At 37.8% G+C, this 18,092-nt stretch overlaps 1 protein-coding gene across 1 annotated transcript; it reads right to left on the bottom strand.

The window, feature by feature from the left end:
• Window positions 1-1,341: 1,341 nt before the first annotated feature.
• On the bottom strand, window positions 1,342-16,122 carry ATP1B3 (ATPase, Na+/K+ transporting, beta 3 polypeptide). The gene is made up of 6 exons (XM_008577590.1): window positions 15,994-16,122; window positions 13,513-13,620; window positions 8,365-8,549; window positions 5,711-5,761; window positions 4,666-4,752; window positions 1,342-2,341 (listed from the first exon to the last, which is right to left on the bottom strand). The coding sequence occupies exons 1-6, from the start codon at window positions 16,058-16,060 to the stop codon at window positions 2,171-2,173; spliced, it is 669 nt and encodes a 222-aa protein (XP_008575812.1). The 5' UTR covers window positions 16,061-16,122; the 3' UTR covers window positions 1,342-2,170.
• Between the last annotated feature and the right edge of the window lie 1,970 nt (window positions 16,123-18,092).

Genomic DNA, 18,092 nt, shown 5'->3' with positions numbered 1-18,092 from the left:
AAAAATGTAGACCCCAGCTGTGTCCAGGGCTCCCTTCACACCTAGTCCAACTCTTTGCCATCCCAAACAGACCCAGCTCCTGACCATGCAACATTTCCAGTTCCGTGAAATACTGCCTGTCTCTTGGGACCTTTTCACAAAAATTAATTTTAGAGAAGGGAGGGACCTTTGGAATAAACTAGTTCTGTCTCACCTCCAAGGCCCCTGGCACATAACTACCATTGCCATCAGTATCAGCCCATATCCTGTGTCTCAGAGCGTGCTCCCTCCTTGTTTAAGATCTTTGATAGACCGATGTCTTTTCTCTGTATCCTCAGTCTGACAGTTCATTACTTGGCACACAGCAGGACTTATAGTTCTTAAACCCCTGATCTCCATAGATGATGATAACAAAGCCAGAGGGCTGGGGAGATCAACTAAAGTCACACGCAGTCGGGGGCTGAGCCACGTCCAAACTTCTGAACTGCAGAGGGACAAACAAGATGAGTTGGTGACTTACGTGTATGTCCCACTTTTTCAAAACCCCCTCCATTTTGAATGATATCTCAATTCTTGTTTCATATTCTGAAAACCAGAATGCTTTTATCTAAGCTCATTAAAACAAATTACATCCATATTACACCTTGAAAGATACAAGAGTACAAATTTAATTGAATACTCAATAATATGAATTTTGCATGAGCCAAAATTGACAGCTGCTGAGCCAACTGAAGTGTTCACGCCAGGCCAACTGAAGTGATGTCCTGGCCACAGTTTGTGTTGTTTCTGTCGCATCACAGCAATCTTTTATCCTTGTTTTACACTCTTAAGAGGAAAATCAAATCCCAGAAAATGTTTGCTTTATTAACAATTCCAAGTATCACTTTCTTCAGCTGCAAAGACTGCTGAAATGAAGATCTGTTATCACTCTGCTCCTATTGACAGAGCAACAAGCAGAGCTCCCGCGTGGGGCTGAGTGCCCACCACCACAGTGGCGAGCCTGCCACCAGGCCACAGAGGCCCAGCTGGCCGGGCCAGGCCATCCAGAGCCCTCATGTTTTTTTTCCTTACAGCCATTTCTGAGCCAATGGGCTGGGTCCACCCGTCCTGGAGAATATCTGCTTTTGCCTTTTTTAAAAGGAGAAGAGTAACAGCAAAAAATAGGCTTAAAGAAAACAAACAAACAAAAAAACGTAGATCATACGGGAAGCACAGCTTTCTCAACAGAGGAGAAAGTAGGTCAAATCATGATAATCGCACCAAGAACAGTTAAGACTGAGGAGGAAAGATTCCATGACACTAACCAAAGAATGTTTAAATAAAACTCTATAGTTTGGTTTGAAGCCTTAAATAAATTCCAAATTTTTATATTTCATAATTTATATCTTTTATTAGAGTCCATGGTTTCCTAAATAAAAGCAGTAACAAGATATTTCACAAACTACTGTACAATTTAAGTCTTATGAATTTAATTTCATAAAAAATTAGGTGCATATGAATAACCTAAAAATGCTGTTTCACCTATGGTCTAAAATACTTTAACCTACAACAGACTTATAGTTTTAGCACTAAAAACAATTCCATCAGTTTTTTAAACATGTTTTACAACAGAAAGTTTGTGCTTTGAATCAAAAAGGTCCACGCACTAATTCAGCATGTAAAAAATAATTTTACAAAAAATCCAAGATAACACTTTCAAATCCACTTTTATTTTCTTTTTTCTTCCTCACATACAGAACTTCTCCACACACCTTTCTTGCAGGTATAAAGTCACTTGATGTTGGCCAGGTACCATTTTATCCCTAAAACTCTGTTGGCATCAAAATATGACAGTTAACCAGTGTTAAATCCATAAAATATTTACATAGCACAGCACATTAAGCTTTAGACTTTTGGCAATTAAACCACATAAAAAGAGGACAAGACCCCCATTCTACATGTTCACGATCAGGTGTTCAGAGGTCCCTATCTGGCGACGGTACACTGGTTCAAAGGGCAGCAGAGGCAACAGGCAGTTACTTCGGAGGACACTGAACACTATGATCTGGAAGCACATTATGATGTTACCCCGGTGTCATGCAGCCACCACCTTTCTCCCAGGCGATCTAGTAATTCTAGAATGGCAGGTCCAGCTGATACAAAATGCAGACAGACAACAGAACATTGACTCTGTGGAGATATCCTACTCATACTATGCATGTGCTGTGATTTTGAACACAACTCGTCCCAAAAACTTGTCACGGTCATCCTGGCTTTTTAGGTTGGGTGATCCATCAATCTTGCACTCCACTGTTATTTCTTTCCCAGTGTTGTTACGATCAAAGTGAACTTGGACAGCAACTAAAGGCTGTCGATACCCAACCTGGCAAATAAAGGAAAATACATCAATTCAAATACTATAGTAGGGCTGGCTGGTTAGCTCAATGGTTAGAGTGTGGCCTCATAATGCCAAGGTCAAGGGTTCAGATCCCAGTACCAGCCAGCTGACCAAAAAACCACAAAAAACAAAAATCAAATTCTACAGTAACCACATCTATACTTTTCTCTATCAGGAGTTGGCTTATTCTGTAAACTTTAAAAAATCTATTAATTAGATCTATTATTTTCTGTTCTCTGCCTTACCTTTTTTTTTAAAGCTGAAATATCATACTTTAATTTTTATTGATAAAAGAAGTATTTATGTCTATAAACTTTCCTCTAAACACTGCTTTAAATGTATCTCCATAGGCTGTAATTATGTTGTGTCTCATTATCATTATTTTTTAGATAGTCTATAATGTTGATTTAATTTCCCTTTTCATCCAAAAGTTGTTTAGTAGGTTTCCACTCCCCCTTCCCCCTGCCCCAGTGTGGAAGGGTCTTTTTATCTTAATAATTTCTAATTTTTTTGCATTGTGGTCAGAAAGTATTGATTATAATTAATAATTAATTAAGGATGTATTTTTTATGACAAATTTTTGTGACTATTCCATGTGTGCTTGAGAAGAATATATATTCTCTATGGTATTGATTATATATTACTATGTTTGATAAATATTCATAAGATCTATCTTAGTGATTATGTTACTTGGGTCTCCTATATCCTTACTATGGTTGCTGTGTAACTTGGTGCAAATGTACCCATAATTGTTTTAGCTTCATTGTGTTTTCTAAATGGAGCTCTTTACTAAAAGGAACCAGGGCTGACTCCAGGGCTGGGACACAAAAAGAAAAAGGTAAACCTGGAATATCTTGTGGTGCCAGAATATAAGGAAGTACTTAGAGAATTAAGGGAACATGTTAAAATGACACAGAGAGGAGTCAGCGTAAAGGTCTCCTACGAGCCAAATCTGGGACAATTTTAGCATCAAAATAAATAATGCTTATAACAGTCTGTAACTCCTGAATAAGAATCCATGAGTCTATAGTGACAGAAATAAATGAGGGAGAAGGAAAAGCTCTTCCTTACAGCAGGATGCCAACTAATAAATGGAAAAAGATGAAATTTTAAAAACAGCATTTGGGAAATATCCTACTAATAATCCAGGCAAGAATCAACAAATGCTAAAAGCTCTGGCAGAAACAGAGTGATTTAGAGACTCTCAAAGTATTCCCCCCACATAATACCTATTGATGACAAAGGAAAAGAGTGATTTTATACTGTAGAAACCCAGCTGACAGCACCTTCACCAAGCAATCAGTATTAATTAACATCACCACTAATGGGATGGATCAATGCTATGTCCCTCCTCATAGGACATTCTGAGAAGAACACAATTCTTCTGAGACACTCTTGCCAAAAACGCACAGCCTAAGTGTAATCATGAAAAAACACCACTCAAATTGAGGAACATAAAATAAAAAAAGGGCCTGTACTCATTTTTGAGGAGTACAAGGGCATGAAACAGAGAGATCGAGGAGCTATTCCAGATATCGGGCTGCTAAAGGTCTAACAGGGTGATATCTTAGACCAGGAAAACACTTTTTTCTTTCGCCATAAAGGATATTATTGGAACAACTAATGAAATTACAACAAGGTCTATAGATTGGATAACAGTACTTTATCAATATAATGTTAACTTCCTTTGGTAGCTATACTATGGTTATATAACATAATATCCTTATTTTTAGTAAATACACGCTCAAGCATTTAGTGTAAAGAGGCACCATGTTTGTAACTGAGTTCCAAATGGTTCAGAGGAAAAAAATTATATATTTAAATAATATAAAATAAGACAAATTAGGTATAACGTTAACATTTGGGAAATCTGGGTAAAAAGGTTTATAGGAATTCTTTGTACTATTCTAGCCACTTTAAGCCTGAAATCATTTTTTAAAAATTATACTTATAATACACATATCTTTTTAAAAAAAGAAATTACACTATAATATAGGTATCCCTCTATAATGAGCTTTTTTATTTCTTCAATACTTTTCTAAATAAGCACATACTACTTTTATAATGAAAGAGAAAATGGCATTTTGAAAATAACCATCCTTTAACTTATCCACTTGGGTTTTGTGTTCTGAATTGTAGACGTGGGGTCTCCATTTGCCATCACCATTTGTTCTCAAAAACCTGAACAGATGATGCACAAATTACAGACAAATTACATGTATCTACATACCCCAGACAAGTGATATTCAATACAGATGTTCCGATTTCCCAAAAGAGTAAGTACCAAATAAGAGCTTCCAAATACTTACATGCAGTTTTTTCCCATAATATGGAAAATACTTTAAGTCTATAATTCCATTATTAGGATAAGTTGATATAGCTGCTGTGTTTTCACCCTAAAGTTGAAAGTAAAAGAAACCCCTTTTAGGTCACAAAAAAGAACTCCTAAAAATTGTATTTATAGTTAAACAGTATCAATTATGAACAGTTTGGAGAAACTACATTGCTGCTCTAACTACATTAATTACGAATCTGTTTTTGAGAAGAGACTTGCTCATTCTGATTATAAATATTACACAATTAAACCCTTTGACACAAACTATCCTGATTCTTCTTACATCTCCCCTATAGTCTTTTTCACAAGAATAAGTTATTTCAATGCAACATTTCAAATAAAATACTTCTGCCATACAATTGGAGTTGAAAATACATTTAGTATTAAATGATAAAAATTGATAAAATTAAATTTAAAACTTAATTTCTCCTCAGAACTCTTACCCATCTTTTACATATTTGTCTTAGTTGTATTTGCAGCATGGAGAGAAAACAAAAGACAGTTATGAGATGAAAACTGCACAGCATGCCGGAAAAAATTAAGTGGGGATAGGGAGAAAAACAATGCCACTACCTTAAAGAAGGAAAAAGTACCATATTTCATTAAATCTCAGATGGCATTTATGGTTAGCACACCAATTTAGGAACTACTAAGAAAGGGAAATAATCATGACACAGTCTTAAGATACCATCAATACGAGGCTAATCCCAATTTCAGCATTATTAGACTGGGGAAAAGGGGCATCTTAGAATTGATGAAATACGGCACGCAGAGACGTGAAGGCGACATGCATGAAGTCAAGTACATGTGGAACCGTCTTTCTGAACTGTCACTAGGAATCACCATTAGAAGGGCTACTCCCACAGAGTTTGGTAAAATTTTATTCCAAGAATGATACTAGAAAGTACTTAAAAAATGTGACAGGGAAGGAAAAAAGACAACTAAGCTCATTAGACTTTTAAACATTTCAAGAAGCATTAAAGCTTTAAAAGAAGCTACATTATGTTTTGAATACTAACCTTTGAAATACATTCTATCCTTGGTTCACCTTCAGGCTTTAATCCAATTATCTAAGGTTAAAAATATATTGATTAATTTAAACATCACATATGCATGCAATGAAACCTCCTCCTTTGTTGCTGGCGGACAGGGGCAGAGGGGTTGAGATTAATGCTAACTTTACGTATTAACCCAGTTACATCTGCCTTTTACTGTTATTTTATTTTAGGGGGTTAAAATGGACTTTTCAATATAATTATCTTACAGATTAACTGTCTTATTACTATACTGGGGCAATTTAGAAAATAAGTCAATTACCAAAGAACTGACCAAAACACAGAATTACACTTTGCTTACTCTTACAAGAAGAAACAGGAAGCCTTAAATCCAATTATTTATATGAACAAATGATTTAATGTACATAACAAGAACCACAGAGGCTCACTGTAATAATTAACTTTCTTCATGAAAATGTATCAGGTCACGATCCCCCCCATGTGTGTTTCCAGAAGGCTCTCACAGAGCCTCGCCATATTTCACATCTATCTGTTCCACAAAAGACATACACTGGGAAGAATCCTATTTTAAGAAAGACTCCCAGGGGTTCTACTTTCATGTATGTAGTTAATATAACTCTGTATAAATGGTAATAGATATTTATCTATTTTGTGAGAGGATTTTTTTGGTGTTCTGAATTTATATGCAGTTTACATGTGAACACATAAAATGCAAATATTCCTCTTATTACTGTAACCCAAATAACATATCAACAGCAATCACAAGCTTCACCCACGCAGTGACCTGGGAGCACATCTCCTGGCTGAGCCCTGCGAGTCTGATGCTATCCTCCCATCACGCCCCGCACGGCCAAGTCCTCACTGGCAAGTACAGCCTCAGACCCTCATCATTTAAAGAGGCCATCCTGAAAAAGCTGGTCCTGTGGGACAAGGACTCCTTCTTTTGGTTTTATATTGGGAAGAGAATTTCAGCAATCTGTACGTAGTAAGGACACTTCTAGCAGGTTAAGATTAGGGCACCGCCATTAAAACACATGAACTTAATTCATCTTACAATCTAGATCATCTAGCTTCACATTACTTTTGGTTTACTTTACCCTGAATTCTTAATAAAGTCTTGCTGAAACATCATAAAAAGGACAACTGGGGTTACTAGAAGTGGGAAGGGAAGGGGGAGGGAGAAATGGGTAAAGGGCCACAAACAGCAGTAACGGTGTATGTTATTGAATATAGTAATTATTCTGATGTGAGCATCACATATGGCACGTGGGTGCTGATGTTCAAGTCTACCCCACAGATATGTACAATCAACTTTGTTACAATAAAAAGAAAAGAGAAAAAAGAAACATCCCAGTAATCATTTACTGAGTGCCTACTATGTGTCAGGCAATGTTTCAGATCTATAGAGTGCTATGGGACAATCTGGAAACTGTCATTATCCATGGCCTCCCAATAGGACAGAAGGAGGCTGGCAGGGAGTTAGTCTGGGCACTTCAGGGTCTAGCTGGTTTTCCCTACATGGAAACTCCTTAGTTAGCAATACCAACTACAAGACCCAAGTTCTACTTTTATCAGAGGTAGCATTTTGCTTACCAATGACTTTAGAGATATACGAACTCGTGACCTTGACAGATCTACACCTGTTTAAGAAATTGCCCTTTCCTCAGTAAATGACCCCAACTCTTCAAAGGAGACCTTGCAGGCCTCAAAAGGGTAACAGCATCAGAACACAACTCTGTAGCACAACACTTAACAGAGCACGAAGGCCAGGAGTTAGGATCATGTCATTACACAAGGAGAGCATTTTCTTTGCACAATGACCCTAATTCATTATTACGGTCACATGGAGAACATGAGCTTCTTACTTCGCTAATAGCCATACAATTTAGGCACCCCGCTGTAAAACAGCAAAATGCTGCTACTTTGGCTTATGACTGCAGCATCCCACTGAGCTCATTAGAATGTGATTTTATTTGTATTTCTACTATTTAACTACATCTACATACACTATAAAACTATGCTTTGCTACTAAATATTCAGGAAAAAGTTAAATAAGCCAAAACTTTATGGAGTTACCATGGAATTTTAAATAATTTTACAACAAAGGATTCAAAGAGGAGCATTGCATCTTAACAAAACCATGCTTCGGGTATGACAACCCGAATACTTACTCTTTGAAGCATTAACCTATGGCAGAATGCATGTAGGTATTTTCAAAAGGAAAGAGCCGAAATTACTTTAATTCCCTAATCCATGATTAATCTACGAACCAATCTGATTTTGCTGGATTAACTTTTTCCAAAGGTGGATAAATATCACCTTTAGCCTTTTAAGCGAGCTGCCCCCCCAATGAAATAATATATATATATATATATATATGGGGGATGACCAGTAAGGGGATCTTAACCCTTGACTTGGTGTTGTCAGCACCACGCTCAGCCAGTGAGCAAACCGGCTATCCCTATATAGGATCCGAACCCGTGGCCTTGGTGTTATCAGCACCGCAATCTCCCGAGTGAGCCACGGGCCGACCCATCAATGAAATAATATTTAATAAGAATGGCATTAACTCAACCATAAAAATCTAAAAATAGTTGCCGGCTCCTTAACAGAGGATATTAGAAAAAAGCAGCAGCAGATGTAAAAGAGGTACATACTCTGTTCATCTTCACAAGAATACAAGGGTTTCCTTGGGGATAGCCAAAATCGGTCTCATTCAAACCACTGCATTCTTGGAGTAAGGAAACAGGAAACTGACATGCAACATAAACTGGACCCTTCTGTTCAAAAAGTACTCCATCGGGACAGACTGTGAGATTCTTCTGTTCTTCCACACTATATGCTAAAAAGGAAACATATACATGTGCTGGATCAGCCCAAAAAGATACATAACTTAGGGAAAGATTATTAAGTTTGCTGCTTTAACTTTTTAGCAGCTATCTAGAGCTATAAAGTTTATTGCATTTCAACAATCACACAAACTGAATTATAGATCAACCTCTTTTGTCACCATTAGATGGCACCAGCCTGACTACAGCACTGTCTGAATGCCTTCTATGTGCTTGGCCCAAAAGATACAGGGAGGATGTGGAAAGGCACTGCTGCCGTCCTCACAGACCTCACAGTCTAGTCTAGTGGGGAAGACAGACATTAGCTATAAAATCCTAACTGCAGGGGTGTGAAGATACGTAATAAATGCTATGACAGCCTATGCCAAGGGGAATGCAACTGAGCCAAAAACAGAAGGGTATGAGGCTGGGAGGAAGCACTTCAGATAAAGGAAGGTAGAAGCTAAAACATGTAGAGTCTTGTAAGCTGTGTTAAAGAATTTCAGAGGGTGTGGGTGGGTGTTCTGCCAAAGAGCAATGACAATCCATTAAAATGTTTTAAGGGAGGGGCTGTGGCAAGGAAGTATAACCATATCTGTGTTATAAAAATTTAACACTGACTGTAATGTGAGGAACAGTCCAGAAAGGGAAAAGAAAGGATCTGGAAAACTAGTTAGGAGACTATTAAACAGCCCAGACAGATAATGTTAGCTCAGAAAAGGGTGTTTTTAGCAGAGATGGAGGTAACTGGACGGATTTGACAGTTGTAAAGGAGTAACGCTAAGATCTTGGAAATGAGAAGAAAAGAGGAGGGAGAAATATACAATGTTTGCTCTGCACCTGGCACAGTGTTAGGTACAAGTGACACAACAGTAAACAGGCCTGTGTGGCCCCTGCCCTCAATGAGCTTAGTCTATCTAGTGAAGGATATTCACTAATAGACAGTTAAGATATTGGTGTAACAGTGCCCAGTAATACCTGTTGAAGTGTGGGTATAACTAGTGCCAGAAAAAGGCCACTTAAAATGAACTCAACCAAAACAGGGACCAAAATTTCAAAGTAAATGCTTTTTAAAGGAAGTATAAGATCTTCACCTTAGGAAAAAATTTGTTGTCAGAATTTTTGATTTTGTCGTATACTTACCAAAAATTTGGTTATTGAGAACTATGTTCTCATTTAAAAGCAAAGAATGATTCATATGCTTTGGAGGGTAGGGATAAACACGTATAACAAAACAGCACCACAACATCCATCACTTCCTTTTTGTAAGAAACATTCAAATCCTTCACCAATTTTCCCAAGGGCTTCGGCTTCCCCTGCATCTACCCTGTTGTTACAGGTCAGCTCACTGGTGACTGTTTTTGTATTATGCTGACTTGCACTTCCTTTCAAAATTGCTTAAGTGTAGGAAGTTGGATGATGAACAGTCAGATTATGAAGACTCCCTATAGAGGGCATGATGGGAACATAGAAAAGTCTGGGATCCCAGGATAACCAAAGAGCCCTGCACATCTGAGGAAAGCCTAAAATAAGAAAGACCAAGATTATCAGGGGGAAAATATGGCCCTAAAGGAAAAAGTAATTCAAACAAAATAAAATTTTAAATTCCAATTAGTATCCACAGGAAAAAAATAAAGAAGACACGGTAACTTTCAAGCAGATACTATATCTTCTAAACACAAAAAGAATCAACAAGCAGGCTGGCTGGTGGCTCAGTTGGTTAGATCACGTGGCTGTGAACACCAAGGTCCAGGGTTTGATCCCTGTACAGGCCGGCCACCAGAAACACACACACACACACACACAAAAACAAACAAGAATCAACAGTGACAGCTGAAAGTGAAAAACAAACAATAAAACAGGGTTGAAAGTTAAAGTATAATTAAGTAAAAACAGAAAATGAGAGAAAAACAAGAGACCCAACACCCAATAAACATAACAGTTCAGCAGAATTGTTCTGCAGAGAACCAGAAAATTGAGTTGAATAAAGTGTCGACGTAATAATAGAAGATAATTCCACTGAACTGAAGAACCTTAGTCTTTATCCTGAAGGACCCCAACAAGTCCCAGCAAAATGGAACTTCAGACACTGGAATCCAGACAAATTTTAGAGCCCTAAAAAGATAGAGAAAACTGAAAAATAAAACAAAAAACTTTGGAGAGGAGAAAAAAGGCAAATACAAAGGAATTAAAATTCTATACACAGCTAAACTATCAACTATAAAGGCAGAATTAAGTCATTTTCAGAAATGAAAGGGCTCAAAATGTATCTTTTCTTATAAAGTTACTTGAGAATGTACTCCATCAAAACTAGGAAGTAAATTAAGAAAAAAATAAAGCAGGAGCCAAGAAACAGTGGGTCCAACTAAAAAAGTGATGAAAGGAAGTCCCCAAAGGACAACTGGGAGCAGAAAGGCCACACAGTAATCGGTACAGACTGCAGCAGTAGGGAAAGGGCTCTGGGGAGGAGTTTTCCAGAAAAAGAGAGACTCAACAGAATTCCTTAGATGAGTTTATAAATAAGGGAGTGAGAAGAGACTGTCTGTAGGTGATAGAATAAGATACAAAAAGTATAAAAAGGGAGCCAATTATGAAACCAAAAATAGTAATCAATTACTATTGAATTGAGAAGGGGAAAGGTACAAGGCATATGAGCTAAGTAAAGATGGTGCATAAAAGTGATAAATCAATGTATGAAAGTGATTAATCAAGGACCAGCAGAAAAACCATAATATTTACAGATATACAAGAAAAACACCATAGGAAAAAGTTCAAAAAAATAAAATTATTTCCTAGTGAAAACGTATCCAGCATCAAACTATTTCTCCCAACCTCTGTCGCTCTGTCCCTTGCCAAGCCACCATCTCCACTTATCTGGATTACTGCAGTAGCCTCCAAACTAGCTTTCCAGCATTTCTCCCCTACACTCTAGTTTCAAAAAGCAGCCTGAGTGATCCTGCAAAAATTTGAGTTAGATCATGTTATTCTCTGCTGAAAATCCCCCATCTTGGTCACTGTAAAAGTCAACTTAACAATGGCCTCTTAGGGCCTTTACAATCTGGTCCTCCTTGAACTCCCTGACCTCAATCTCCTACTTTTCTCTCTTTGGCTCACTCTACCCAGCTGCTCTTGCTTCCCTGATGAACGCTGAACATGTCAGACATAAGCCTTAGTGCCCCCGCACCTACTGCTTCCTCTGCTCGACATTTCCATGGCTAGTTCCCTCTCTCCTTCAGGTCTTTCCTCAAGGGTTCTCTTTCAATGAGCCCTTCCCAGACCACCCTGATGAAAACTGCAGCCCTCCCCACTTCTCCCTATCTCCTTCCTCTGCTTTATTTTCCTCCTCAGCACTTACTACCTTCTAATCCACCACTGGACTCTAAACTCCATGAAGACAGGAATGTTTCTTCTGTTCATTGCTAGAAACTTAGATGAGTGCTCGCCACAGAGCAGACCCTCAAAAAAATATTCATTGAAGAAATGACCAGCACTGCAGCTAGAAAGGAGTAGGGCTAGGATCTACTATTTTCACCACAGAGCTGTCTTTACTATCAGATTTTTAAGCCATGGATAATACTTTCATAAAACTGTCTTTAAATATAGACCCCTTGTATATGTGAAAGGACAGTAAACAGTGCGATGCTTCTGAGACAGCGAGAGGGGATGAGATCCAAAGTAGGAGTGGTACTGGTGGCCTCAGGTGAGAGGAAGGGCAGCTCCCCCATCAATGCAGGAGGAATGTTACAGACAAAATGGTAACTGGGAAATTGAGCACCTCTATTACCTCCTGAGGCAAGAAACCAGGTTATATGAAGAAAGTGAGCTACAGTGAAAAACGTCAGGGGTTAGAGGCTTGAGTAGAGGTCGGAAATAATCCCTTCAGAGAATTATCCAGAAAAATTCAGTAGGACTGCCAGGCAGTGAACAGGTCCACATGAGGGAAGTGATCAGTGTTCAAGTGCTAACAGCCCTGCTGAGTGTCTGTCTTCAGCAGCACATGGCTGCTCAGGAGCAGACTCAGAGAAGGACAAGCTTTATCCAGAAGTTATATGGTTTATCCAGGAGCAGAGTTTTGTCACAAGTGCATGATAAACAGACTGAGAGGCAAGGGATGTTAGAGTACTGGCAAAAACAAACATGAAATGAAAAACCACGGAATCAGTAAGTTAGATAAGAAGGAAGGTGGGGGCTGGGGAACTGAGGCCAAGTAGAAGCAGCAGCATCCAGTGTCCCACTGATGCAGAACAGTGTTGAAGACAGAAGGGTGAGGCAGGAAAGCCTCAGCCAGGGATGCTGGCAGAGGAGGCCTGTGTGTTCCAGGGAGCACTGCAGGTGTGTGTGGCTGAGGAGGACATGAGGTGGTAAGAACCAACAGGCCAGGGCCCTCGCTGGATATTCGTGTGACTATTAGTACCACTCTTGTGAATGGTTAGGCCAAGCAAAATGGGAAGAAAAACTGGGCTAGGATGGCTATTAAAGAGCATTACAAACTGGTAACTCTGAAATCAAACTCACAGTGATACATTAAAAATCAGACATAGACATATTTTTAAAAATGACAGACATTATTTCCTGTGCCCCACATAAGCAGTACACTGGATACAAAAGATCCAAATAAATGGGGGTATTATTTCATATAGTATAGATTTGCTCTATTAATCAAACATTTTCAGTTGTTATGCAACATAAATGTTATGTCTCAACGAACTTAGTGTACTTATTATAGGACAGATAGAAAAATCAAATCGACTGTCCACTGGGTTTAGGCCCCTATGTCTTCCATAAGCTGGAACAGTCTCACAACTAATTATAAACTCTACTTGCAAGTTCTCTCAGTTTTCTATGTTTAATAGGAGGGGAGAAAAAGGTAAAGCAAACTCTAAGAATGATATTTCTAAAAGTAATCATAATTTGCTGCAAGTTTCCATAATAATTAAAATCTTTTACACTTTACTTTTTTCTTAAAAACATACTTACACTTTAGAAACTTCTTAAGGTCTTCAGTGTACACTTGATAGGAACTTGGATCAAGCACACTGAATGTATATTCCAATGCAGTCACTGGTTTTGGAAAAACCATAAGTCCTACACAGAGATAAAAGAAAAAAGGGGGAAATTAACTGTATCAAATCCCCTTTTCTCCTTCTCCTTACTCTTATCCCTAAAAAGTAGATCTCAGTCAATGACATGGAAAATTGTGTTCACAGATATGCTGAAATTATCAAGAACTTCCAACTTCCATACAATTATGAAGACATAGACTTCTAAAACTGAAGAGAATTCAAATCTTCAAAACCATCTCAGAAATTACCAATTAGAAACCTCCTGCTAAATTTGAGTATTTCCAGTTATATTCACCAATCCTTACTTTAAAGAATGCAATTTTACTTTGAACTTTCTATATTCACTTTTCTATCAAATAATATTTTTAGGTTTTGCCTATTTGCCATTAACATAAGGAGAAAAATTTTGGCAAGTCAAAGTCTACACACATTTATCATTCAAATCACAGCCATATGGAAACATTCATAATGATAGCTTACTTTTTCCAATAAAAGAGACCTACATATTTCAATCTCTATGGTAAATATTCTTCTTTCAATAATAAACGATGCTCTACAATTACAATGTGGTTTTCACAAACTAAATTTGGAGTATAACCACCAATGACTTAATATCAGCAGTTGACACCCATGTATATAGAACATGGTGCATGAGCTTATTGACAAAGAAAACACAAGCATATTTAACTGTAAGAAACAGTCAGGCTTCCAACTTTGATATAAACTTTCCTTATTTAAAAGCATTAGATCTACATTAACTCAGCCTTGCACACGGTCTTAAAAACAATCCTAAAATTTTCACTAGTCTCTAAACATTTTCCATATCTAATAACTTTGTATAATAAGAAAATATGTATATGTGTGCACATATATTTATTTATTTAAAATAATGATACATTTTTAAGGAATATAATACACTTGGTAGATAATTTTAAGGAACTCCCTTTAAAACTGTACACTTAAGAAAATATTGAATGCATTTTACTGCTTATATATTTCATGCAATCATAAACAGCTTAATATTTCTGAAACAGATCAGATTGTGTTCAACGGTAATGAAGTCACATAACTTAGCAGGAAAATAATTAGAACTAGTCTAGGTAGAAGGGAAATAGGGCAGATGAAGGGAAAATTATTAGCAGGGAGCTAGTCTCTGATGGTCAATTAAACTAAGTTAAGAGAAAAAAGTTATTCAGGATATTTAGGCAAATATTAGATGTAAAGGAAGGAAACCATCAGAACAAATTGTTCCAAGAAAAACGGCTAAGGAAACTGGTTCAGTCTGTGTGCTGATATGCTCACGAGTCCATGCAGTGAGTGGGGAACTAGATTAGGGTTCCTCAGCCTTGGCGCTATTGACATTTTGGGCTGGATAATTCTGTGTCACGGGGGGTTGACCTGCGCACTGTAGGACGTTTAGCAACATCCCTGATCTCTACTCACAGCAGCACCTCTCCGGTTGTAACTACCAAGTATGTCTCCAGACAGTGCCAAATACCCTCTGGGTGACAAATCACCGCTGGCTGAAAACCACCGCTGTAGGGAGAAACCTCCTGCTAGACTTCCACCTTCCCAGCCTGCGTGTCCACTCTAGCAGCTATTCAAATGCCACTCCTCTAAACAGAACCTGCCATTCTCTATCATCTCCAGCAGTTATTCACATTTTTGGAATTATATACACTAGAGTTCTGCACATTATTGTATTCTTATTTCTTTAAAGATTGCGGCACCTTGAAGACAAAGGCTATGTTCAACAATCAAAGCAGAGTTGTCATTCAAAGACTGTTTAAGAAGAGTAAAATCAGGAGGTAGAAAATGTGATTTAAATAAGTGTTTTGGTTAAGATTTTTACTGTACTAAAGTATATTCTCTGGTATAAGGAAGAACTTTTTTTCTTCAGACAATCTATACACGGGAATTAAACAGGAAGAGTATATTCATTTTATTCTCTAATAATGTGTCATTATTTAACACTTCTTACCACTTTCATACTAACCACTTAGAACCATGAAGCATGTATTTTGTTAGACCAATGCTCTAAGCCAACCTAGAGCTAAGATATATACTTTATAAGTAAATCATTCGAGGTAAAGTGATACTGCTACACAATATTCATAAAAGCCACTCATAACTATAACCATACTATTCAAACTTGGCTTCACTAAAATTCTCAATATTCATTTCTGCTTGCTCCTAACAAAAAACTTAAGATTTATCAGTGCATATATGTGAAAGTCTTTAAATCAGTACATAAATATTAAACAACAAAAATCAAAACTTTCATATTACTCAACTCCAAGGCTTAATGCTCTTCTATTTGCTACATAAAACAGATTTATGAAGATAAATAACCCAATTTTGTTAAAAGCCTGCAACATAACTGCAACATAATTACCTGGACTAGGAATCTGGTCACGGTATTTCGGAACCTCATCGTTCAGAGTCTGAAGCATAACCCACATTGTGAATGAGAAGAGTGCAGCCAGAAACCCATAAAAAACTAGGTAGAAGAGCAAGATCAAACCTGTAAAAAAAAATAAAACTTATGAAAGGTGGAGATACATATGTATGTGCACATGCACATGAGTGTGTTTGGCCAGGTTGAAAAACCAATCAGCCGTTTGATGCAAGGCTATGATCCCAAGCTTTGCCATGCACGCAGCCAAATGTCCCCATATTCAGGACTCAAGAATGTGCCCAAGCAAGGGGTATTTCAGCAGGCAGCACCCACCCATCCCATGACCTCTCCTTTCCTCTGGTGCTTCCATGTTAAAGTAGCTTCTACCGCTCATACTCTAGTTCAAAATCAGAGCTTTAAAAGTCCAGCACATAGTGCAGCATTTCTCAAAATGAACTTGATTCCCTCTAAAAAGATAAAAGATGATTTTAGGTAGACAAAACCCCCAATATGCACATGTTCCTTTAAGTGGCTAATTGAAAAGAACTAGAACATTAAACCCACATTTCACAGATAGTAATTATTTGCATAAATTTAAGTTTTAAAAAAGTAAGTTGATTTAAAGAATACTAAGCAGGAGCTGCACAGAAGACAAAATCATGCAGTGGTAGTCAATGCATAAGGTTTAGGAAACACGGTCAAGTGGAAGGGCTCACGCAAAAGTGAGAGGATGAGACGAGAAACAAGCTCTCCATTGGGCGGACCTCACGGCTCTACTGCAAGCCCCAAAGATTTGGTGGACACACTTTGCAACATCATGGGCTTAATCTCTTTTCCTTCACAATTGGGAAATGCTAAAATAGATCCATCCCGAGTCAATGATTTATTCTGGGAACACCTAAAATCAATTATTTTTCTCAAATGCCAATATTCAAAGTTCTAACATCAGAAGTGGTTGTCATCAAGATTATATATATTAGAAGATATTGTTAAAGTCACTTATTTATATTTAAATGTTTAAAAATTGATCAAAGAATAAACCAACCCCCACATACAGCAATAGTGAAAAATATTTAACTCCAGAGTTAACATCACATCAGCTTTATTTCCCTACTTTTTTGTTTGCCTGACTCTATTCCTAGCAGAGGGGGGGCTAGAGCAAGGGTTCCTCACCTGGAATCTATGGACCCCACAAGGAGTGACTTCAGAGGGCTTCTAAGATTTCTCTAATAACATATTTCTGAACATATCCATTTTTGCCCCAGGTAGTGGCTCAACAGCTTTCTTCTGATTCTCAAAAGACTCCATGACCCTGAAACAGATTGTGCCTAAAGCTAGGTTAGACAGATACCTTTCATTTCTCGATTGTAGGCCAGGACACCACCCCCCACCCCCTTCTGAATTAAAGAGGAAACAGTTAAAGCACTTTCATTTTAATTTAGACTAGCATTCTACCCCTCCCCCAAATTACCAGGAGGCAAAAATAGGGAACAAGAAGACAGAAGGAAGAGAGGAGGACAGGACGTCACCTTCAGAGTCACTTCCCTACCACATACTGGGACCCTTCTGCAGACAAAAGAAGACCAATCTCAAAGACATGACCAGTCTGCTATGGAGGGAAATGAAACACGGAAAGCCCACACACGGGCCGGTTTAACGAGATACAGGAGATTACTCTTTCAGATCTAGATGTCTGCAGAACTAGCAGATGAAACTAGCAGATGAAATCCTCCACACAGTAGACTAAGGCCAACACACACACACACACACACACACACACACACACACGCACACACACACACACACACACACACGCACACCTGTAGTTCCAGTAAAACGCTTCAGTTACAAAGACAGGCTGACGGGCCACACCAATTTTCTGTCCCATGCAACAGATACTAAAGAAGTTTGAAACAAAAGTGCTAAGGAAAAGTTTAATTATTTAGTAGTGTTTTAAAGTCATATCAAAATATTCTTACCATAATATCATTTTCAAAATTTTAATTTTAAATTTCCAGGAAAAATAACATAAATAAAATTTATAAAACAGTTACAAAGCAAATATATACACAACAGACATGAACAAACTGTATCCA

This window comes from Galeopterus variegatus, unplaced genomic scaffold (assembly GCF_000696425.1).
Source record: "Galeopterus variegatus unplaced genomic scaffold, G_variegatus-3.0.2 Scaffold1548, whole genome shotgun sequence".
NCBI classification, from domain to species: Eukaryota; Metazoa; Chordata; class Mammalia; order Dermoptera; family Cynocephalidae; genus Galeopterus; species Galeopterus variegatus.
The sequence above is the reverse complement of the archived record's forward strand: the minus strand, read 5'-3'. Positions and strand labels throughout refer to the sequence as shown.